We start from the raw sequence: 26,376 nt of genomic DNA on the forward strand, positions 1-26,376 counted from the left end.
ATCTATTGCAGATCTATGAATGTATTACTATAACATACTAAGGTGTATTCCTATATATCAAAGTGGGTTTCCGAGTAGCCATGATCTTTTCATGCAATTAACACAAATTGTGAAAACTCAAAATTTGGTGTAAAACTGACAATGTGTGCCGTATGTTAACAATACCTTGCACGTGCAAACCGCATACGTTGGACGCATAAAAGGCACAGATTGATTATTGGATACGTCAGTGTCAACCAATGAAAACTCACCAGTGGTCCGAGGGAGCGAATATTAGGATTTCTGATTGGTGGAATTTCGCAACAACGGGTAGCTAGAAATGTTCAAGTGCAGACTTCAACAAGTTCAAGGTTGAATGAGCGATATAACCTGACTGGAAATGTTCATGATCGTCCTCGATCAGGCCAACTTCCAGTTGCAACCCAGCAACCCAGAGACAAGACTGACAGATAAGGAGAAACCATCAATTGCATGGTATGCGACATCTCATTCCAACTACTCTAAGTTGTCTATTTACGGTAATTGGATTTATTTGCCTCCCATGACGCCCTGTCCTGTTTCTGGCAGTTGTTGCAGCCGACAATAAGCGGTTACGTTAATTATTTCTCCGTATCTGTCTTGTCTCTGAGTTGTAAGCGGAATTGACCTGGTCGAGGACGGTCACGAACACTTCCGGTCCTGGTCGAGGACGGTCACGAACACTTCCGGTCAACCTTGAACTTGTTGAAGGGTGCACTTGAAAATTCCGTTGTTGCGAAATTCCACCAGTCAGCATTCCTAATGCTCGCTCCATCTGATCATTGCTGAGTCGTAGCCTTGTTTCGCACTGACTTGTCCAACAATCAATATGTGCCTTTTATGCGTCTAATGTATGCGGTTTGCACATGCCAAGTATTGTGAACATACTGCACACATTTTCACTTTTACACTAAATTTTGAGTTTTCACATATTATGTTAATTGCATAAAAAGATCCGGAAACCCACGTTGACATGCTCTATTACATCTTAGCATGTTATAGTAATACATTCATAGATATACATTAGATATTTGTTAGTGTCACATTAAAACCAAATTGCGTTTTCAAAGTGTGTCAGTACCATTACTCAAAACTTAATCCAATAAAAAATCACCTTCCCTAAAAAAAAAAAAAAAAGAGTTTATCCTTATAAATCTCTGTATACTCCAAAATAAATAAATAAATAAATAAATATATAATTAATATTAATAAATAAAATAAATAAATATTAATCAAATAAAAAATCAGCTTCCATAAAAAAAGAAAAAAAAAGTTTATCCTTATAAATCTCTGTATACTCCAAAATAAATAAATAAATAATTAAATGAATATATAAAAAATATTAATAAATAAAATTAATAAATATTAATCCAATCAAAAATCAGCTTCCATAAAAAAAGAACAAAAAAGTTTATCCTTATAAATCTCTGTATACTCCAAAATAAATAAATAATTAAATGAATATATAAAAAATATTAATAAATAAAATTCATAAATATTAATCCAGTCAATTTTTTTTTTTTTTTATCCTTATAAATCTCTGCATACTCCAAAATAAATAAATAAATAAATCATTAAATAAATAAATAAAATGATATAAAATGAACGTAAATCAATTATATAGATAAATCATTAAATAGACAAAGGAATAAATAAATAGAAATTTGAATGTATAAATAAATATATAAATAAATAAATGTATAAAATGTTTATAAACAATATGCAAATTAGAATTAATCGTTCTATTCATGATGCAAACACACACTCGATAATTATAGATTTTTCTGATTGTTTCGACACAAGCGGCTGGCCTGAACGAGACTATGTAATATAGACTTTACTCCGGCAATTACATGATGAACAAAACTACAAAATATAGCTTTCCGAGGCCACAAAATATTAACTTCCCTTCGGCAATTTTAACCATATGAAACAACGAAATACAGACTTTCTTTCGGCAATTTATAACAGTCTGAAAAAACTAAGTATTGACTTTACTTCGGCAATTTTAAGCATATGAGAAAACGAAATACAGACTTTCTTTCGGCAATTTATAACAGGTATGAAAAAACAAAATATAGACTTTACTTCGGCAATTTTAACCATATGAGAAAACAAAATATAGACTTTACTTCGGCAATTTTAACCATATGAGAAAACAAAATGCAGACTTTGTTTCGGCAATTTATAACAGGTATAAAAAAAACTAAATATAGACTTTACTACGGCAATTTTAACCATATGAGAAAACAAAATATAGACTTTACTTCGGCAATTTTAACCATATGAGAAAACAAAATATAGACTTTACTTCGGCAATTTTAACCATATGAGAAAACGAAATACAGACTTTCTTTCGGCAATTTTAACCATACGCGAAAACGAAATATAGACTTCCTTTGGGCAATTTATACTGTATGAGATATAGAAATAGAAATATAGACTGTATGAGATATAGAAATAGAAATAGAAATATAGACTTTAATACTGTAAGTTTATGAATTCTTAGGCTGTTTAGTGTTCAGTTATTTCACAATATGTCTGTGTATATTTCAGACAAGTGAACATTATGAAATCAAGCTCCTGTGCAAGGCCTCTTCGCCTGTACATTTCTTCTTTGATTTGCCAACTTTACGAAAATCGTCACACTTTTTAAATCTCGATATCTCGCTCAGATTTGGTAAATCCGTTAGAATGCTCTCTCTTCGATTTTCCTTTCCCACCTTGCCGCTGCACAACAAATCGCCTGTACGATCTGCGAACACGTGATTCCGTAGTCCGTCAGCAGACACCGGAGTGACGTCACCAGACGAAACAAGGTTTCGTCGCATGTCGCGAAGATCCGGCAGAGAAACGGAATCTCTTCGGCATTTGAAATTGTCTTTGACGCTCTCCGCGGTGGTTGATACTTTGATTTTAGGAAAACTGTGGCTCTCTTTGCCATATGTACTTCTCTCAGTGACGTCACCTCTTCTCGCCGTGACATCACCATTTCTTGAAGTGACGTCACCCCTTCTCGCCGTTACATTACCATTTTTCAAAGGTAGATCATCTGTTCTAAATGTGAGGTCACCTCTTGCCGAAAGGTTACCATTTCTCGGCGTGATGTCACCATTACTCTGCATGACGTCACTGTTCCAGCCGGTAAGTTCCGAATCATATTTGTCGGCATGGTACAGCGGAAACTCGCGGTCAACTGGGGTAGGCGACATAGATTCGATGGCAATGTCGGTCGAAGACAAATCTTTGAAAATATCGTTCTCCCACCAGACTTCCGGTTCGCAGCGCCCTCTCTGGGTGAGGATTCTAGGCATGGTGATCGGGGACATGTTGTGCTTACTCACGATTCGCGTAGACAGGGGCTTGTTGGCGGTGTTGTGAACGGCAGGGAGCAGGATGTGATTGCGACGCTTCGATCGCTTTCGTTTGTGGTGTTTCTCAGATTCCAAGACGCTCTGCTGGAACCCTTCGATTCTCTTGGTGATCCGGCCGTTGTTTGTCTGCCATGCGAGGTCCAGCGGCAGAAGACCTGATGAGTGTAAAAGAAAAAAGAAAGTAAAGTTTGTTTTATTTAACGACGCCACTAGAGCACATTGATTTTTTATCTTATCATCGGCTATTGGACGTCAAACATATGGTCATTCTGACACTGTTTTTCTTTTAGAGAAAACTCGCTGTTGCCACATAGGCTACTCTTTTACGACAGGCAGCAAGGGATCTTTCATTTGCGCTTCCCACAGGTAGGATAGCACAAACCATGGCCTTTGATGAACCAGTTATGGATCACTGGTCGGTGCAAGTGGTTTACACCTACCCATTGAGACTTGCGGAGCACTCACGGTATCTGGATTAAAAATCCCATGCCTCGACTGGGATCCGAACCCAGTACCTACCAGCCTGTAGACCGATGGCCTAACCACGACACCACCGAGGCCGGTGTGTAAAAGAAAACCACAGTAGACTACATTACAGCAGTGAGTTACTAAGAGAGGGTGGATAGGGCACACATATACACACACACAGGACACACACACACACAGGACACATACAGACACACACATATACACACACACAGGACACACACACACACACAGGACACATACAGACACACACATATACACACACAGGACACACACACAAACACACACGACACATATACACACACACAGGACACACACACACACAGGACACATACAGACACACACATATACACACACAGGACACACACATGCACAGACACAGGATACACACACACATAGACAGGGCACACACACACACACACACACACACACACACACATAGACAGGGCATACACACACACACAGGACACATACAGACACACACATATACACACACAGGACATGCACAGACACAGGATACACACACACATAGACAGGACACACGCACAAACACACATGACACATACAAACACACACATATACACACACAGGACACACACATGCACAGACACAGGATACACACACACATAGACAGGACACACACACAAACACACACGACACATACAAACACACACATATACACACACAGGACACACACATGCACAGACACAGGATACACACACACACACACATAGACAGGGCACACACACACACACACACACACACACACACACACGACACATACAGACAGACACACACATAGACACACACACACACACACACAGGACACACAGATACACACACAGTTACTAAGAGAGGATGGATAGGGCACTATCTAGTCTAAAATAACAGATTCTGGGTGAGGGCGTGGGGGCAGTAAAAACAACAACAATACAAATAAATAAATATAATAAATAAATATACTTCCCCAGACTGCTCGATCTCTGATGTATCAGTTTCTAATATAACTAAATGACTAGTAATGAATCATTTTGAATTCACACTTAAATAACAAATTTGACATGATTCACTTGTTTAAGAGAGAGAAAAACCCCCAGCGTTAATTGTTATTACAACAGTTCTTTGAAGATTACAAGACTATCCGTACTTTGTGTAATGAAGCCCGCTGCCGTGTACAAACACCGACAACCAAATGCAGGCATGTAGGATCATTTCGTTCCGCATAGTCGGCGATCTATTATTCTGTAATTACCGCGTGTATCATCGATAGCTGAGACCAGTCGGGGCACTCACGCTTGGCTTGGGTAACAATTCATTTTTCTTTAAAGTATTACCGGTACAGTTAAAAGGCTCAGTCACTCCACAAACTTCGAGTTTTGGAAGTGCAATATCCCTTAATTTTTTATGGCGGGACCAAAATATTACTTTGGGAGATAGAGTTTTTCGAATGTTCGAAGTTTGAGTGTTCGAAGTCTGTTATTACTAGTTTGTATAGCAGTTCGGCCGGGACCGCCGTTTCACTTCGAGAGATCGACGTTTACGAAAGATCGAAGTTTGAGTTATCGAAGGTCGACTGTATAAAATAAATATTTATATGTATGTGTATGTCTGTTTGTGTTTGTGTATGTGTATGTGTATGTGTGTGTGTGTGTGTGTGTGTGTGTGTGTGTGTGTGTGTGTGTGTGTGTGTGTGTGTGTGTGTGTGTGTGTGTGTGTGTGTATACATGTATATATATTTAAATTAATAAATTACATCCTCGCCCAAAAGTAAGGTCTTCTCCAGCCCGACCACCCAAAAGAAAAAAAAGAAAAAAAAAGAGAAGATACTTTAATAGATGAATGAATGTTTAACGACACCCCAGCACAAAAAATACATCAGCTATTGAGTGTCAAACAAAAGAATATTAATGACACCACATTGCTTTATTAATCATCGATTATTGGATGTCAAACATTTGGTAATTCTGTCTTAGAGAGGAAACCCGATACATTTTTAAAAATTAATTAATTTTATATATTAATTTCTGTAAGTATACATGAATCAATATTTCTCTCTCTCCCTCTCTCTGTCTCTCTCCCTTCCCCATCTCTCTCTGTCTCTCTTTCTTTGTCTCTCTGTTACACATAAATAATCAGTTTAAAATTTTGGTGAGGTGTCATTAGCGATTATCTTCCTTTTGTGTCTTTTTACTGAGTCGAGGTTGGCTGATCAAGCTTGCCATCCAGCATCCGGAACAGCACAAACCTACAACTGACTGTATAACAGAAAAATCAGTGAGGCGTGTTCATTTAGAGAACGTCTGTCTAATCAATGGGGTAAAGTAGTTCGCGCGTATGAATAATTAACAACGGATTTCCGTCGAACAGATCAATACGCTTTCAACAAACAGCAGACACGTTTCGCAAGACCCAGTTCCTACCGGTCTCAGTGGTGTAGTGCTTCAACCATCTGATTTAAAGCTGGTAGGTACTGGGTTTGCATCCCTGTACCGGCTTCTACCCAGAGAGGGCTTTAACGACTCAATGGGTAGGTGTGAGACCACTACAATAGTACACCCTCTTCTCTCTCACTAACCATTAAAGGGACATTCCTGAGTTTTCTGCATTGTAAGATGTTTCCGACTAATATAAAATATTTTTACAATTAAACTTACATATTAAATATATTTTATTGTTTAGAATATCAGTGTCTGTATATTCAATATGTTTCTGGTCGTTTTAATATTTGTAAGAAGTCCAAACTGGATTTTGTCTTCAAATAATTTCGTACGTATGAAAAAATTATATTTGAGGAAATAAAAAAAGATTTAACCTAGTACAGATATTAGAACGATCAGAAACACATTTAATATACAGCCACTAATATTTTATGCTGAGATATTTGATATGTAATTACAATCGTTAAAACGTCTTTGTTAGTCGATAACATCTTAAAAATTGCAGCAAACTCGGGAATGTCCCTTTAACAACCAACGACTAACCCAGTGTCCTGGACATCCCAGTTAACTGACGTATAGCGTGCTGAAGCCTTAATTGGATATAAGCATGAAAGAAAAAGAAAGAAAAAGAAGCCCTGAAAATATGTCTACTTATTGAATTTGTTAATAATATTGAGAAATAAATGAATATTTTTTTAACGACACCTTTGTACCTAGGCGGCTGTCGAGGGGAGGGTTTCGGAGGTCGACCTCCCCACCCTTGCAATTTTTTTTTTTTCCAATATATTTACCGGGAAAGCATGAATTTACCTCTGTATAAAATTAGGTCGCCACAGTCTGGAACCCCCCCCCCCCACACACACACACACACACGTCCTGCAAAAACGAGCCTGGTATATTTTAAACGGCTGTTTGAGAGAGAGAGAGAGAGAGAGAGAGAGAGAGAGAGAGAGAGAGAGAGAGAGAGAGAGAGAGAGAGAGAGAGAGAGAGAGAGAGATTAAATCCCAAGAACCTCCGCCATCCTCTCCAAAAAAGGGGGTAAAAAAGGAGAAGTAAACGAACAACAACAACAACAAAAAGCAAGCAAAAAAACAAAATAAAACAAAAGCCAACAACCACTCGAGGTCATGGAACTAACTAAATGAAAAGTCTATCTTGTTATGCATTGTCCGTGACTGGCGTGGGGGAAATGTAGAAAATGAAAACATGTACATATTAACGTCATTGGCAGTGAAGCGTGACCATACTGCGCAGAATCCGAATCGATACGCCAAAACAGTATTGTTGTAAAAGTACAAAACAAGAAGCCGACATGAACCTTTATACCAAAGAAAGAAAGAAATGTTTTATTTAACACTCAACACATTTTTTTCTCACGTAGACAGACACACGAACATTACCCTCGAAGAAAAAATATTGATAAACCAACAAAACAAGAATGACCCGATTTCATGGAACTAGAACTATATAAAAGAATTAAATGTAGAGTTTTTTTTTAAAATGGCTGCAGCAAAAGAACATGCCGTGGGAAAAAAAAAAATCGATAGTCCACAATATTAAAAAAAAGAAAAAAAGTGCTGCGGTAACCCAAAAACTCCTCGCCAATCGCTACGGCAATTGCAGAGGTTGTGACATGACACTAAATAACTGTCTCATGCAGAAATACGACTAAATGTGCCATTAATTTTAATTAAACGGTGTGGAGTAGGGAGACGGTGGTGGTGGTGGTGGGGTGTGTGTGTTGATAATGAAAGTATGTAGATATTAACGGCATTTATGTAGGCGTGTCGCCTGTTTGCCAATCCACTTCATTTAGTTGAATAAATGTTGTTTAATTTTATTAATATTTTTAAAATAAATATTTAACGTTATTGCCAGTGAAGCGTGTCTATATTTTTCAGACTGAATCAATACGGCAACAATATGTTTGCAAATTCTGGAAATTAGAAAATGTCTTCGGCAAAGAAACATGCCATGGACAAAAAAACAACAAAAAACAAAACACCCCAAACCAAAAAACAACAACAACAAAACCCCAACAACCCCTCCCCCCCCCCACCCCAACCCCAAAACAAACCAAATAAAAAACCCAAAAACAACCCACCACCACCACCAAAACCAAACCATCGAATAATGTCTGCAGCAAAAAGTAAAAGAGAAAACAAGTGAAATGTCTACGGCAAGGTTGTGGGAAGGCATTTATAACTATCTCTTTGGAAGGCATTTATAACTATCTCTTTGGAAGGCATTTATAACTATCTCTTTGGAAGGCATTTATAACTATCTCTTTGGAAGGCATTTATAACTATCTCTTGGGTTTTTTGTTGTTCTTGTTGTTTGTTTGTTGTTTTGCAGATACGATTAAAGTCTCACTCCACAGTTGACTGCCGGGTGAGAGTTCATTCATCACGGTTCACTATAGTTCCTAATTGTGGCATATGTTGTGGTTCACAAATTCACTTCTAGGAATTGGGGAAGCATTAAAATTATTTATATGTTTAATGTTAAGCCTTCTGGCTGGATTTTCCCCCATGTTATTTTATATTATTTTTATGCGTTCAGGTCCGGGATTCGAACCCACTACTGACACTTGTACACTGTAAACAAGTACAACGCTGTAGCCCACGAGGCCAAGCATCTGCATCACCAATAAAAACCCGCATGTAATTTAAGTCTTATAAGCCTGATACTTGTGGTAGTAATGTATTCTCACGGAACACAACGAAGATTGTCGGAAACTAAATCGGAAATCAGAGGTTACACGTCTAGCACGTGCAATCACACTTAATGCTACTTATCCACTACTGAGGTTTTCTTGACCGAATCGTTCAGGTTAGGTCCGAAAGAAGGAAAGAAGTGTTTTATTTAACGACGCACTCAACACATTTTATTTACGGTTATATGGCGTCAGACATATGGTTAAGGACCACACAGATTTTGAGAGGAAACCCGCTGTCGCCACTACATGGGCTACTCTTCCGATTAGCAGCAAGGGATCTTTTATTTGCGCTTCCCACAGGCAGGATAGCACAAACCATGGCCTTTGTTGAACCAGTTATGGATCACTGGTCGGTGCAAGTGGTTTACACCTACCCACTGAGCCTTGCGGAGCACTAACTCAGGCTTTGGAGTCGGTATCTGGATTAAAAATCCCATGCCTCAACTGGGATCCGAACCCAGTACCTACCAGCCTGTAGACCGATGGCCTAACCACGACGCCACCGAGGCCGGTAGGTCCGAAAGGATCCTATCGTTTTGGGTTGTTAGTTTTGTACATATTATTTGCCATTTTAATAACCAATATTTTGATTGAAAAAGATCAAATAGAAGTTAATTTAGGAGTCGCATAATGTGTTGAAGTTGAAGAATGCACTCGGAAGTCGAGATTCATGAAAAATAATTAACTCGCTACTACGGGGGTCGTGAATTATTTTTTATGAGTCAAACCTCCTCTTACATTCTCTATTACATATTGTGTATTGACTTTTTGGGATATGGGTGTATAGCGGAAGAAACAGCCGGAGTGATTCGGTTCATGAACCACCTGTTGGGACCGGTACTACAGTCCGATGTAGTCATATAGCAAACAACTGAGACCGAAATGTTCTCAATTTTGGAGTGAAAACAAATGCTTATATCATGTATGGTATATGTTGTTAGTGCTAACGAGAACCCGTTCTATTGGCAACCTTCATTTGAAGTTGGGCAATTTGACATGAATTTTAATGGCACATAACATTTTTGTAGTGAAACCACCGGCCGCAGTGTTTAAGCCATCACACTACAGGCTGGTAGGTACAGGATTCACAGCCCAGTACCGGCTCCAACCCAGAGCGAGTTCTTAAGAGCTCAATGGGTAGGTGTAAGGCCACTACACCCTCTTCTTTCTCACTAACCACTAACCAACTAACAACTGACCCACTGTCCTGGACAGTCAGCCCAGATAGCTGAGGTGTGTGTCCAGGACAGCGTGATTGAACCTTAATTGGATATAAGCACGAAAATAAGTTGAAATAAAAATGACTGTAGTGAGACCTAAGGATGGGGGGCATTTATTCACTCTCCTTTCTAAAATGTTCTCAAATGTTTATTTCCAAACTCAATCATTGATAATTGCACAAAGACTACTTCATAATAACAGCCCATCATTCTTACCCATATTATTTTTCTTCTTTATCAGTTCCACTGCAGCATCCTGTTCCAGTACCGATTCCAGAATTTCGATATTCCCACTTTTTATCGCGTACGTCAGAACGGAATTTCCCGCGTTGTCTACAAGAGTCAAGTCACATCTTAACGACAATAGGAAATTCACGATGTTAGGTTTCGTTCCGATACACGAATGCATCACGGCCGTCCTTCCGTGTGCGTCGCCGACGTCAGTGTTCACCTCCAGATCCTCAAGGACGTCCAAGATGGCCAACTGAGCCTCGTTGTCGATGTTCATGTGACATACTTTCATCAGAACCGTTGTCATATCATGTGATACATCGCGCGAATCCACGTCAACTCGACGGGTCTCCAGCAACGATATCAGCCTTGAGACGTCACCACCGGATATAGCGTCGTTCACCTGTTTGGAGAGGTCCCCGTTAGGTTCGTCACTTCCGAATTGTGACGACATATCTGAAATTAAAGATGGACTTGTATTAACAAGAAATGGACATTGAAAAAAAAAAAGAAAAGACAAAAAAGACAACAAAAAAAAAGAAGAAAAGACGAGAGACATCTTTGTATGAGTAAAAACTGAGCAATAAAAAATGTTTAGAAAACACGCCAAGACCAAGAAGAAACAAGTGATTACAGTTTCCCAGAAAATGGTCTCATGTGGTAAATGCAGCACACACACACACACGCACGCTCGCGCGCACGCACGCAGGCACATACACACTCTCTCCCTCTCCCTCCTCTCTCTCTCTCTCTCTCTCTCTCTCTCTCTCTCTCTCTCTCTCTCTCTCTCTCTCTCTATCTCTCTGTGTCTGTGTGTGTCTATCTCTCTCTCTCTCTCTCTGTGTCTCTATCTCTCTCTCTCTCTCTCTCTCTCTCTCTCTCTCTCTCTCTCTCTCTCTCTCTCTCTCTCTCGCTGTCTGTTTCTATATGTATCTGTGTCTCTGTCTGTCGCTCGGTGTGCGTCTCTGTCTGTCTCTCTGTCTGTCTGTCTGTCTGTCTGTCTGTCTCTCTCTCTCTCTCTCTCTCTCTCTCTCTCTCTCTCTCTCTCTCTCTCTCTCTCTCTCTCTCATTCAATACGGTGAGGGGATTTTTTTTTTAATAATAATGAAACATACAGTGAATGGGTCTCTCCATTGAAATAATAGACCACATGACCCTTCTGACGTCATTGCAGCTTTCTAACCATTAAACTAACACCACTAGTATCCTCCAAGACCGTGACGAGTAGTAATTGAGTTAACGTGTCCCATTGTCCTGGAACGCACTCGTGCGCGGTCAAACGAACGCGTCCTCCGAAATAGACCCATCATGCACCGTCGATCTCACCGCACTGTTTCGCATTCTGGCTGTTTAGTTTCGCACTTGTGCGACCACTGTCTTAAATACAAATATAACCATCGCGAACAATGGCGTTCATTGATGGGATCATTGAGCTTAACACCCCGTGCAGAAAAAAAAAAACGCCGCGAATTTATAAACAAGTTAAGTTATCGCCTGTGTACTTATAGATATATCCAAAGATATATCTGAATAGCAATTTATTCTAGGTATAAAAGACTCGATGAAGCAAATAAATGACAGAAACCGACCTTGTTGTTAAATTAAATCCGTACCCACCAATCCTCGGTAACGTTGCGGTTATAGTCCAAGAGTCATGACACTTTTTAAGGACTCATCTCAGATTCGAAGATGTTTTCTGAATCAGAAATCTTTTTAACACGTTTAATGACTCGTCTAAGGCCAAAAGATTCGAAGATGTTTTCTGAATCAGAAGTTCGACACGTTTAATGACTCGTCTAAGGCCAAAAGATTCGATGATGTTTTCTGAATCAGAATTTTTTGAACACGTTCAATCACTCGTCTAAGGCGAGTAAAAACAGCTGTGGGTGTGATTGGTAGTAATACGTGACATTGATTATTTGTGCAAATACTATTATCCATTGATAATAAATAAATACACTTTAATATGTTATACAGTTGTTATGCAGTATATACCAGAGGTTGAAACTAATGCAGAGTACCCCTAAAAGTAGAACTGCAATTTCCAGCAATAATTACGATTGGATTTGGTCTATTAGAGCTTATATGACTCGTCTAACGCCAAAATGTTTGAAAATGTTTTCTGAATCAGAATTTTAACACTTTTAATGACTCGTCTAAGGCCAAACGGTCTGAAGATGTTTTGCTGAATCAGAATTAACCCCCCCCCCCCCCCCCCCCTCACATTTCCTTGTTGCTACAGCCTCTGCATTTCGACTTTTTAATTATTAAACAATTAGCTACTGAAGAATTGGTGGCCACAACAATAGGTTTATTTGAAGCAAGTTAAATAAAAAAAAACCCATAAATTTGCCGAAATATTGGTGGCCATCTTGAATTTCCAGAAAATGTAATTTCTGACCAATCTCATACATGGTTAAAACAGATTCCTTGACCCCAAAACCTATAACTAGACACAAAAATTGTCAAGCTGGGTAAAATATGACAAACAGCCCAGATAGCTGAGGGGTGTACCCAGGACAGCGTGCTTGAACCTTTTTTTTTTTTGGATATAAGCACGAAAATAAGTTGAAATGAAATGCAATTTGCGTAGCCAGGATTTTATATTGCAGGTGAGTGGAGCGTGGGGGGGGGGGGAGGGGGAGGGGGGCACCCACCCTGTCTATGGGTCTTGTTTTGAGGTGACAAGCAAAAATCCACCCCAAAACACAACAAAAACAAACAGCAACAATAGCAAACAACCTAGTTTCATTTCTTAATATCTTCCGACGCCATATAACCGTAAATAAAATGTGTTGAGTGCGTCGTTAAATAAAACATTACCTTCCTTCCTTCCTTCCTTCCTTCTTAATATCTATTTTGCATCAGTAACATATCAAATTATAATATTGAAAGGCGCAATAAAAACAAGACCCAACATGATATAAAGGTTTCTCATGTCGAATTGTTAACTCCGTTTTCAATCACGCAGAAGTAAAACATTTATTTTGAAAGCCATTATTCGAAGTTGGTGCTTTGGAGACATGACACAACGTGCAATATAGTATTTCAAAACAGTCAACGCTATGTTTGTTTGTAGCCATATGTGGAAACAATTAAGATTTTTTTTTTCCAATTCAAAGTTAATCAACTATGTAAAAACCGGTGCAATTATTTAGAAAAAAAAGAAAGAAAAAAAGTTGTAAACAACATAATATATCATGTCTGGGTATTTAAACAAACACATTACTGTAGAGGTATCGCTGTGAGTTTGAATCACACACGAAGCGTAAAGTTGACACATTCAATTATATACAAACACTGGCGTATGAAGCGGGTGGAAAGGGAGGGGGGCACTTGTAGCAACAGCGATGGTTTATATATAATTATATATATATATATATATGTATGTATGTATGTATGTATGTACAGGGCCGTAGCTAGGATTTTTTGTTTGAGGGCGCAACTGAGTAGTTAATTCTCTAAAACTCCTTAAACAGTTAAGAAGAGAATTATCTATAATGCTTTCCGGATTTTTTGTTCGGGAGGGGGGGGGGGGGGGCAAGTGCCCCCTTGCCCCCCTGCTAGCTACGGCCCTGATGTATGTATGTATGTGTGTGTGTGTGTGTGCATGCGTGCGTGTGTGCTCCCCCCCCCCCCCCTCCCTTGGCACCTTCCTACGCCACTATACATACCTGACAGGGTGTAGCTAAAGAGTTAGAGCGATCGCCGGATGTGCAATGGGTTACAGGATCGAGCGCCCGAGGTGAACAGGTAAGTGTTTTCATGTGCCAACCAGCCACATTTTACGAAGCGATTTTAGCGCTAAGATCACCTTACATGTATTATGTAGTTAAGACATTTAAGGTGATCTTAACGCCAAGATCGCTTCGAAAAACGAGGCCCAGAACTCCACGACTGGCACACCAGGGGCCAAGGTATACAGACCTCATCACCGGCCTCGGTGGTGTCGTGGTGAAGCCATCGGACATAGGTCTGGTAGGTACAGGGCTCGCACCCCGGTACCGGCTTCCATCTACAGCGAGTTTTTAACGACTCATTGGGTAGATGTAAGACCACTACACCTTCTTTTCTTTCACTAACAACTAACATCTAACCCACTGTCCTGGACAGACAGCCCAGGTAGCTGAAGTGTGTGCCCAGGACAACTTGCTTGAACCTTAATTGGATATAAGCACGAACATAAGTTGAAATAAATGAATGAACAGACCTCATCGTTTAAAGTGAGCTATCGCTCTCGTTCCCCATCACTCCCCTGAGATTAGTTTAGAAGAGTAATTTTAGCTCCTCTTAATGGGACAGACAACCGGTGAAAATTAACACTAAGTTTAGTTAATCTACAAACCTGTAACACATTTGGATAAAGTTGTAATTGAGTGAAACATGAGTCTGTGAATCTAAAATGGTGAAACATCCTCTAAAAATAGACTAAAACTCGACTCCATAACTGTTACTTCTCAGACGCACGTTTTATGAGAAATATGAGAAATGCATTTTGTGATATTAAAAACACAAAGATGATCAAAAACACTTCGAATGTACGAACACTGATAATCTAAACAATAAAATCTAAGTAAAGTATGATTTTAGTTATTCAAAACGGCTATAATAGTAAAAAATGTGCCTTAGTGTTTAAAAACTAGGGTATGTCCCTTTAACACGGGAATTTGAAAACAAAAAATCCAGCAAAATGATTGCGTACCAATGCTCGGCATGGAGATAAGATTAAATGGCTCCCTGAAACGTATGTTTATTTAGCAGTTAATCAATCTCTCCCATAAGCGTCCGAGACGAAGCAAAAATTATATTATAATGTTTTATTTAATGACGCACTCAGCTCATTATATTTACGGTTATATGGTGTCAGGACCACACAGATATTGAGAGAGGAAACTCGCTGTCGCCACTTCATGGGCTACTCTTTTCGATTGGCAGCAAGGGATCTTTTACATGCACCATCCCACAGAGAGGGTAGTACATACCACGGCCTTTGGTGTACCAGTCGTGGTGCACTGGCTGGAACGAGAAATAGCTCAAAGGGCCCACTAACGGAGATCGATCCCACACCGACCGCGCGAGCGCTGTACCACTGGGCTACGTCTCGCCCCAAATTATAGAGATATTCGGGCAAAGTGACCTGACCTGAACCATTTTCACCATATATTTCCATCATTTTACCCACAAATATTAGTAATCCATGTGAAAATGTGTAGTGATTCGTTTGCAACCCTATATAGCTCTTTGATATTAATGATAATATAAATGTTATTATCCAGATTAGGGCATTTTTGTTTAATTCGGGCAAAAGCCCTTCCACCCCCCCCCCCCCCACTCCCCCGACCAAAAAAAGACAAAAAACAAAAGAAAGAAAAAAAAAAAAAAAAAGGAAAAAAAAAAAAGAAGAAGAGCCCGTACGCCTATCATCTCTTCCATTTGTTTCCTGACAAGGTCTGACTATAATTATGTGCTATGGGTAAATAGATATAAAATATTTCTTGGTGCTTTCCAGAAGTAGTCTATATGGTAACGACTCTTTATCTGTCTGTCTGTCTGTATATCCCTTGTTACTAATGGAAAATATAGCGGGTTTCCTCTCTAAGACTATATGTCAGAATTACCAAATGTTTGAAATCCAATAGCCAATGATTAATAAATCAATATGCTCGAGTGGTGTCGTTAAACAAAACAAACTTTAACTTACGTAAATTTCATCCACAATGCACTCGTGTTCAAATTACGACAATAACTCACCTTTACCCCTTCTGTCTGTCTGTCTGTCTCTCTCTCTCTGTCTGTCTCTCTCTCTCTCTGTCTTCCTCTCTCTGTCTCTCTCTGTCTCTCTCTCTTATACATCTGCCTCTTTCAAGCACACACCTTCACACTCGCACAATCTCTCTCTCTCTCTCTCTCGCACACACTCTGTCTCTCTGTCTCTCTCTCTCTCTCTCTATATATATATATATATATATATATATATGTCTGCCTCTCTCTCTAACCACTAACCAGACGGCCTACATAGTTGATGTGTGTGCCCATGACAATGTGCTTGATCCTTAATTGGAAATAAGTGCTAACATCAAGTTTAAATAAAAGGCTACTCGTTCCAGTCAGTGCACTACGACTGGTGTATCAAAGCCGTGATATATGCTATCCTGTGGGATGGTACTATGTCTCATTCCAGTCAGTGCACTACGACTGGTGTATCAAAGGCCGTGATATATGCTATCCTGTGGGATGGTACTATGTCTCATTCCAGTCAGTGCACTACGACTGGTGTATCAAAGGCCGTGATATATGCTATCCTGTGGGATGGTACTATGTCTCATTCCAGTCAGTGCACTACGACCGGTGTATCAAAGGCCGTGATATGTGCAGTCATGTCTGTGGGATAGTGCATATAAAAGATCCCTTGCTACTAAGGAAAAACATGTAGCGGGTTTCCTCTCTAAGACTATATGTCAGATTTACCAAATATTTGACATCCAATAGCCAATGATTAATAAATCAATGAGCTCTCTCCCTCCCTCCTCCTCTCTCTCTCTCTCTCTCTCTCTCTCTCTCTCTCTCTCTCTCTCTCTCTCTCTCTCTCTCTCTCTCTCTCTCTCTCTCTGAAACTACTAACCAGACAGCCTAGATAGATGATGCGTGTGCCCATTACAGCGTGCTTGATCCTTAATTGAAAATATGTTCGAAAATATGTTCGAAAATAAAGTTAAAAATGAAAGCATTCGCACTTGTCTGACGGAGTTAATGGTCAGTGCCCCATCCCTAGGAAAGGAAACATTACCGACTGAAGGTTAAAACACGCCTGTCTAAGGCAAAAACTGAGACCCTGTGTGATCTTTACTCACTTGTCTGGTACGATTATCCCTGTATTATCTTGTGAAAGGAAACGTTATCTTTCATCCGCCGTTACCAGTCGGGAATCGGACGACTTTTTCTTCCGCAACACGTACAGCTAAGCAGAGAGAACAAATCCTGGATTACTCCCTGAATTAAAAAACAAAAAACCAGACGAAGAAGTTAAAAACACAAGAGAACGGTCGACAAGCGGGTAGGTAAATCAATTCCCGTGTCTTACCATTCAATGTTTACACCAAATCGCTACCCGGTCGGTGTGTCACCTCCCAATACTGTAATTAAATGGAACCAGTCCCCTGGCGGAGTTCGCTCCCTTCGCCGGTTGAAATGCGGCGTAATTAGTGTGAAGGAGTTTCGTTGATTACTCGAAGCGCGCGGGCTAGTAAATTATTTGTGATAGTTCACAAGTAGCTTAAAGAAACGTCATGAAATATTAACTGGCGTCCCTTTGAAAATCGGTAAATTGTTTCTCTCGCTGGTATGAATGGAGTGGGATAAACACAATGAATGACTGCCGAGCCGAGTCGAGCACAGTACAGAACACGGGAAGACAGTATCGAAGAACAAGATAAATAAGAATATAAGAATAAAGAATAAAAAAGATAGAACGAAGGAAGGAAGGATATGTTCTATTTAACGACGCACTCAACACATTTTATTTACTGTTATATAGAAGGAAGGAAATGTTTTATTTAACGATGCACTCAACACATTTTGTTTACTGTTATATGGCGTCAGACATATGGTTATAAACCACACAGATATTGAGAGAGGAAACCCGCTGTCGCCACTTCATGGGCTACTCTTTTCGATTAGCAGCAAGGGATCTTTCATATGCACTATTCTACAGATAGCATAACACACACCACGGTCTCTGATATACCAGTCGTGGTGCACTGGCTCAAGCGAGAAACAGCCCAATGGGTCCAACGACGGGGATCGATCCCAAACCGATCGCGCATCAAGCGAACGCTTTACCACTGGGTAACGTCCCACCCTAAGATAGAACGAAGACACGACGTAGAGCAAAATAAGAACAGAAGAACAAAATAAAAACAAATCAACAAAAACGAAAAGGAGTATTACAGTAATGACAGCTAAGCACATTTTAAACTACGGCTGTTTGGCGACTAACATATGAATATTTTGACACTTGGTCGAGGTCGAGAGAGGTCGAGAGGTCGAGAGAGGTCGAGAGAGAGAGAGAGAGAGAGAGAGAGAGAGAGAGAGAGAGAGAGAGAGAGAGAGAGAGGGAGGAAAGAGGGCTATGTGCCCCCACTTTGTAGCAGCAGTGATGTTTTATATATATATATATACACGTGCATGCCCCCCCCCCCCCCCCCATCACACATTTTGGCACCTTCCTACACCCGTGAGTAGTAACTTTAATAGAATCTTTAGTAGTAGTAGCAGCAGTAGTAGTAGAAGTAGTAGTAGTAGTAGTAGAAGTAGTAGTAGTAGAGGCAGTAGTAGTAGTAGTAGACGTAGTAGTAGTAGTTGTAGTAGAAGTAGTAGTAGTAGTAGAGTAGTAATAGTAATAGTAGTAGTAGTGGTGGTAGTAGTAGTGTTAGTAGTAGTAATAGTAGTAGTAGTAGTAGTAGAAGTAGTAGTATAAGTAGTAGCAGGAGTAGTAGTAGTAGTAGTAGTAGAAATAGTAGTAGTAGTAGTAGTAGTAGTAGTTGAAGTAGTAGTAGTAGAAGTAGAAGTAGTAGTAGTAGTAGTAGACGTAGTAGTAGAAGTAGTAGTAGTAGTAGTAGAAGTAGTAGTAGTAGTAGAAGTAGTAGTAGTAGTAGTAGTAGTAGTAGTAGCATTAGCAGCAGTAGTAGTAGTAGTAGCATTAGCAGTAGTAGTAGTAGTAGTAGTAGTAGTAACTGTAGTTGACGACGACGACGACGAACGACATTAATTTTCTTACCGTCGAACGCCTTTCTTTGTCGATATCGTTTCAACAAAGTATCTGCGTTGTAGCTCCACTGATTGTGACGTTACTGCTATTATTACGTCATTCACTGTTATGTTTTGGGGTCACCGAACAATACGATATCATTTGTCTATATTTGCGATCTGTGACACGTAAATAGAGGCTACTTCAAGTTTTTTTTTCTTTGTTTTTTTTTCGAATATAATTTTAATGTCAACTAGTGGTGTGTGAAAACCATATTTTCACGAATTGCAAAGCAATGATTGAAAATATGTTTTTCTCTGATCACGCGTTGACATAAAAATCGTATTCGAAAAAAACACCATGAACATTGAAATGGTCTTTTTAGAAAGAAATGTTTTATTTAACGACGCACTCAACACATTTTATTTACGGTTATATGGCGTCAGACATATGGTTAAGGACCACACAGATATTGAGAGAGGAAACCCGCTGTCGCCACTTCATGGGCTACTCTTTTCGATTAGCAGCAGGGGATGTTTTATATGCACCATCCCACAGTTAGGGTAGTACATACCACGGCCTTTGATATACCAGTCGTGGTGCACTGGCTGGAACGAGAAATAGCCCGATGGGCCCACCGACGGGGATCGATCCTACACCGACCGCGCATCGAGAGGCATGCCCCACCACCTTTTAGCAGCGTACGAAAATGGTAATCATCAAACTTAAAAACGATGAAGCGATATCATTAATGACCTCAATAATTAGATCGTAATACTTTACAAGGAAGATAATTTAATCATGAACTTGTTTACAAGAGTATAAATACGATTTCTATATTTTCACTGTAGCTAAAATACAGTGAAAATATGACTTCACCGAATATCACTTTTACGATTTTTATCTATATTTTTCATAGCTATGTATATAACAAAAAAATATAATTCTCCACTTGCTTACCACGCAAATGTTTAGATGGGGGGGGGGGGGGGGGGGGGGTCGCCTTACAGGCGCGGATCCAGGAGTTTTTAATAGAGGGGCCCTAGAATTTAAAGGTCCTTGACAGGTGGACTGGACAAGTTTGAATTGTTTGTATATTCTGTAATATATATTGTTTGACCAAAATAGGGGGCGGGGCGGCCGGGCCCCTTGGGCTGTCGCCTGAATCCGCGTGCCTTACACTGGGATTTACCAAAAAGAACATCCGCGGTGTATATCACAAAGATGGCCGAGCTTATGGAGGGTCTCACTACACAGTTCATGAGAATTCACTGATCACGGTCCTCTATAGTTCCTAATTGTGATACCAGTTGTGGTTTACATATTCACCCATAGTAAATGGGGAATAATCAAAACGATTTGTATTTTCCAATGGTAAACTCTATGGCTGGATTTTGCCCACGTAATTTTGTAATATTGTGCATTGACTTTTGGGGTCATGGGTGTAGAGTGAGCGGAACAGGCGGCTGGTGTGAATCGTTTTTCTGAACTGCCTATTCGGACCGATATTATAACCAGATGCTGTTACATACCTACACAAAAACTGAGACGTAAAAAATGTTAAGAGTTTTAAAATTTTGGAGTGAAAATAAATGCTTATATAATAAATGTTCGAAATGGTATATGTTTTCAGTTTTGAGTGCCAACGTGAACCTTCATTTCAATTCAAATTATTTTTGTGCTTATAACAAATCGAGGTTCAAGAATGCTGTCATGGGCACACATACCTCAGCTATCTATGCTGTCTGTCCACGACAGTGGGTTAGTTGTTAATTGTTAGTGGTTAGTCAAAGAGAAGAGGGTGTAGTGGCCTTACACCTACCCACCGAGTCGTTAAAACTCGCTCTGGGTGGGAGCCTGTACCAGGCTGCGAACCCTGCACCTACCAGCCTTATGTCCGATGGCGTAACCACGATACCACCGAGACCGGTCAACAAGAACCCGTTCTGTTACCTATTTAACATGAATTTCAATGGCAGATGGAATATGTGAAGTGAGACTGAGATTATCGTTATGAAAATCATCTTTGCACGCACTATTTAGCACGTGTACCTATACGGTAGGCCTAGTCGATGGAACACGAGCGCAAAACGATTATTGCGTTATGCAGCATCGGACAAGAACAAAGATTGCTGTCGGCAGTGCAGATCAACAAAAAAAAAGAAAAAAAAAAAAAAAAAAGAAAAAAAAAAAAGAGGAAAAAATAAATAAAAAAGAGACGCATTCAGAAGGATCAGCTGTTAAAGAGGCCCTGTGTATTATAATATGGATTTTAAAACCGAGAGGCGAGTTACTGTTTCACAGATTTGTGCCACTACGGCTGTTTGGGACTAACATATGATTATTTTGATTTATATATTTATTTATATATATATACATGCGTGTCCCCCACCCCCACCACACATTTTGGCACCTTCCTACACCCGTGAGTAGTAGCTTTAATAGAATCTTTAGTAGTAGTAGTAGCTTATATGGAATATTTTGTAGTAGTAGCAGCAGTAGTAGTAGTAGAAGTAGTAGCAGTAGTAGTAGTAGTAGAAGTAGTAGAGGTAGTAGTAGAAGTAGTAGAGGTAGTAGTAGTAGTAGTAGTAGAAGTAGTAGTAGTAGAGTAGTAGTAGTAGTAATAGTAGTAGTAGTAATAGTAGTAGTAGTGGTGGTGGTGGTAGTAGTAGAAGTAGTAGTTGCAGTAGTAGTAGAAGTAGTAGTAGTAGTAATAGTAGTAGAAGTAGTAGTAGAAGTAGTAGTAGTAGTAGAAGTAGTAGTAGAAGTAGAAGTAGTAGTAGTAGTAGTAGTAGTAGCAGTGGCAGTAGAAGTAGCAGTAGTAGTAGTAGTAGAAGTAGTAGTAGTAGAAGTAGTAGTAGCAGCAGTAATAGTAGTAGTAGTAGTAGAAGTAGAAGTAGTAGTAGTAGCGGTAATAGTAGCAGTAGTAGTAGTAGTAGTCGTAGTAGTAGCAGTAGAAGAAATAATAATAGACGACGACGATGACGACGACGATGACGACGACGAACGACATTAATTTTCTTACCGTCGAACGCCTTTCTTCGTCGATATCGTTTCAACAAAGTATGTGCGTTGTAGCTCCACTGATTGTGACGTTACTGCTATTATTACGTCATTCATTGTTATGTTTTGGGGTCACCGACCAATACGATATCATTTGTCTATATTTGCGATATGTGACGCGTAAATAGAGGTCACTTCAAGTTTTTTTTCTTAGTTTTATTTTGGAATATGATTTTAATGTCAACGAGTGATGTGTGAAAACCATATTTTCACGAATTGCAAAGCAATGATTGAAAATATGTTTTTCACTGATCACGCGTTGACATAAAAATCGTATTCGAAAAAAACACCATGAAAATTGAAATGGTCTTTTCAGAAAGAAATGTCTTATTTAACGACGCACTCAACACATTTCATTTTCGGTTATATGGAGTCAGACATATGGTTAAGGACCACACAGATATTGAGAGAGGAAACCCGCTGTCGCCACTTCATGGGCTACTCTTTTCGATTAGCAGCAAGGGATGTTTTATATGCACCATCCCAGACAGGGTAGTACATACCACGGCCTTTGATATACCTGTCGTGGTGCACTGGCTAGAACGAGAAATAGCCCGATGGGCCCACCGACGGGGATCGATCCCACACCGACCGCGCTTCGAGAGGCATGCCCCACCACTTTTTAGGAGCGTACGGAAATGGTAATCATCAAACTTAAAAACGATGAAGCGATATCATTAATGATCTCAATAATTAGATCGTAATACTTTACAAGGAAGATAATTTAATCATGAACTTGTTTACAAGAGTATAAATACGATTTCTATATTTTCACTGTAGCTAAAATACAGTGAAAATATGACTTCACCGAATTTCACTTTTACGATTTTTATCTATATTTTTCATAGCTATGTATATAACAAAAACATATAATTCTCCACTTGCTTACCACGCAAATGTTTGGATGGGGGGGGGGGGGGGGTCGCCTTACAGGCGCGGATCCAGGAGTTTTTAATAGAGGGGCCCTAGAATTTAAAGGTCCTTGACAGGTGGACTGGACAAGTTTGAATTTTTTGTATATTCTGTAATATATATTGTTAGGGGGCGGGGCGGCCGGGCCCCTTGGGCTGTCGCCTGAATCCGCGTGCCTTACACTGGGATTTACCAAAAAGAACATCCGCGGTGTATATCACAAAGATGGCCGAGCTTATGGAGGGTCTCACTACACAGTTCATGAGAATTCACTGATCACGGTCCTCTATAGTTCCTAATTGTGATACCAGTTGTGGTTTACATATTCACCCATAGTAAATGGGGAATAATCAAAACGATTTGTATTTTCCAATGGTAAACTCTATGGCTGGATTTTGCCCACGTAATTTTGTAATATTGTGCATTGACTTTTGGGGTCATGGGTGTAGAGTGAGCGGAACAGGCGGCTGGTGTGAATCGTTTTTCTGAACTGCCTATTCGGACCGATATTTATAACCAGATGCTGTTACATACCTACACAAAAACTGAGACGTAAAAAATGTTAAGAGTTTTAAAATTTTGGAGTGAAAATAAATGCTTATATAATAAATGTTCGAAATGGTATATGTTTTCAGTTTTGAGTGCCAACGTGAACCTTCATTTCAATTCAAATTATTTTTGTGCTTATAACAAATCGAGGTTCAAGAATGCTGTCATGGGCACACATACCTCAGCTATCTATGCTGTCTGTCCACGACAGTGGGTTAGTTGTTAATTGTTAGTGGTTAGTCAAAGAGAAGAGGGTGTAGTGGCCTTACACCTACCCACCGAGTCGTTAAAACTCGCTCTGGGTGGGAGCCTGTACCAGGCTGCGAACCCTGCACCTACCAGCCTTAGGTCCGATGGCGTAAGCACGACCGGTCAACAAGAACCCGTTCTGTTACCTATTTAACATGGATTTCAATGGCAGATGGCATATGTGAAGTGAGACCGAGATTATCGTTATAAAAATCATCTTTGCACACACTATTTAACACGAATACCTATATGGTAGGCCTAGTCGACGGAACACGATCGCAAAACGATTATTGCGTTATGCAGCATCGGACAAGAACAAAGATTGCTGTCGGCAGTGCAGATCAACAAAAAAAAAGAAAAAAAAAAAAAAAAAAGAAAAAAAAAAAAAAAAGGAAAAAATAAATAAAAAAGAGACGCATTCAGAAGGATCAGCTGTTAATGAGGCCCTGTGTATTATAATATGGATTTTAAAACCGAGAGGCGAGTTACTGTTTCACAGATGTTTCACAGATGCAGCATCGGACAAGAACAAACATTGCTGTCAGCAGTGCAGATCAAAAAAAAAAGAAGAAAAAAAAAAAAAAAAAAAGAGACGCATTCAGAAGGATCAGCTGTTAAAGAGCCTATTATAATATGGATTTTAAAACCCCCCAACCCCCCCAACAAAAACAAACCACTAATACCCCCCCCCACCCAACAACCACCAAACAAAGAACCAAAAACCAGTTTTGTTTAACGACACCACTTGAGCACATTGATTTTTATTGATCATCGGCTACTGGATGTCTAAACATATGGTCATTTTTGACACAGTCATAGAGAGGAAACCCGCTACATTTTCCCCATCAGTAGCAAGGAATCTTTTATATGCTTCATCCCACAGCCTTAGATATACCAGTCTGTGACGAGAAATAGCCCAATGGGCCCACCGACGGGGATCGATCCCAGACCGACCGCGCATCAAGCGAGCGCTTTACCACTGGGCCACGTCCCGCCAGACAACAACAAACAAACAAACAAACAAACAAACAAAAGAAAACAAACATTACGAGCTACAGTACTTGTATTGTGTATGACAATAGCCAGGCGCGGATTGAAAAACAACACCGGGTTTTGGGCCCCTTTAATTGAAAAGTCCTGGATCCGCGCCTAATAGATGTTGACAGCACAGGCATACGATTTGATTAAAACTGTAGTCATGTCTGTATTTTGTATTACTAGCCTAAATGATGTTCTAATATTTTGAGGAGAGCTTGTATCTTTAAAATGTTCAATATTTATCAATAGAACGCTAATGACATATATAATACCTTTTTAACAATACCTAACATATCTTCTTTTTATATTACAATAATATTGTCACTTTCACTATAAAATTGACAGTATTTACATCTCAGTTTTTTGCCACATGTGACACGACCCCATGCCCGTAGCCAGCATTTCGACTACCAGGGTTTCTGCCAGAGGGTAAAACGGGTATGGCGCCATACCCAAATTATTATTATTTTAAGTTAACATTTTGACAAAATTAATGATTGTTATTATTATTGTATGATTTTCTTAACCCTAACCGTAAATGTAACCCATTTTCTTTGTTGGGGAGGCCCCCCTTACCCACTGTTGACTGGCTGCATTCAATTTCATAGCGCCATACCCAAAAATTTCTTTCTAGCAGAAACACTGACTACGTATTAAATTTTACTGATTCCATTTTTTTCACTGATGCGTCATTTCATCAAAATGGTATCTTTGCCCATTGGGCTATTTCTCGTTTCAGTCAATGCACCACGACTGGTATATCAAAGGCTGTGGTATGTGCTATCCTGTCTGTGGGATGGTGCATACACAAGATCCCTTGCTGCTAATGAAAAAATATTTCCTCTCTAAGACTATATGTCAAAATTACCATATGTTTCACATCCAATTAAGAAATCGATGTGCTCTGGAAAAGTGTACCCTTTGCCCCACGCCAGTGAACTAATTACCGTACCTTCTACCTTTAACACTGGCGTAGAAAGCGAGTGGGGGGGGGGGGGGGGGGGGGGGGGGGGGGGCAAGGGGCACACTTTTTTTTTTATCCAATAGCAGCATCGATGATATATATATATATATATACCGTATATATATATATTTATATATAGGTGTGTGTACCCACCCCACTAACCCCTTTTTGGCATCTTCCTACACCAGACAAAAATCGCGAAAACCCCCACTACAATCACACATATTTCACATATTAGATGACAAACATGTCACCTATATCGCCTTCGCTGAGATCGCCTAATTTTTATGGAATACTCTTCAAGAGGGGTGAACAAGCCCTATGGTATACAAAGCAATCGTGATGACGTCATATTAATTACGTCACGT

General features: G+C 39.7%; 1 protein-coding gene across 3 annotated transcripts; it reads right to left on the reverse strand.

Moving 5' to 3' along the window:
- Window positions 1-1,630: 1,630 nt before the first annotated feature.
- LOC121373391 lies at window positions 1,631-22,341 on the reverse strand. Of its 3 annotated transcripts, none has more exons than XM_041500029.1 (4): window positions 22,259-22,341; window positions 17,339-17,477; window positions 10,473-10,943; window positions 1,631-3,547 (listed from the first exon to the last, which is right to left on the reverse strand). In XM_041500029.1, exons 3-4 carry the CDS (start codon window positions 10,939-10,941, stop codon window positions 2,586-2,588), a joined length of 1,431 nt encoding a protein of 476 aa, XP_041355963.1. In that variant the 5' UTR covers window positions 10,942-10,943; window positions 17,339-17,477; window positions 22,259-22,341; the 3' UTR covers window positions 1,631-2,585. The 3 variants fall into 3 exon arrangements, with proteins under 3 accessions (XP_041355963.1, XP_041355962.1, XP_041355961.1); XM_041500028.1 differs by lacking the exon at window positions 22,259-22,341 and adding an exon at window positions 19,264-19,332; XM_041500027.1 differs by lacking the exons at window positions 17,339-17,477; window positions 22,259-22,341 and having other exon boundaries at window positions 10,473-11,265.
- Window positions 22,342-26,376: the final 4,035 nt, after the last annotated feature.

The sequence above is a fragment of the Gigantopelta aegis genome, chromosome 5 (genome assembly GCF_016097555.1).
Source record: "Gigantopelta aegis isolate Gae_Host chromosome 5, Gae_host_genome, whole genome shotgun sequence".
Lineage (NCBI taxonomy): Eukaryota > Metazoa > Mollusca > Gastropoda > Neomphalida > Peltospiridae > Gigantopelta > Gigantopelta aegis.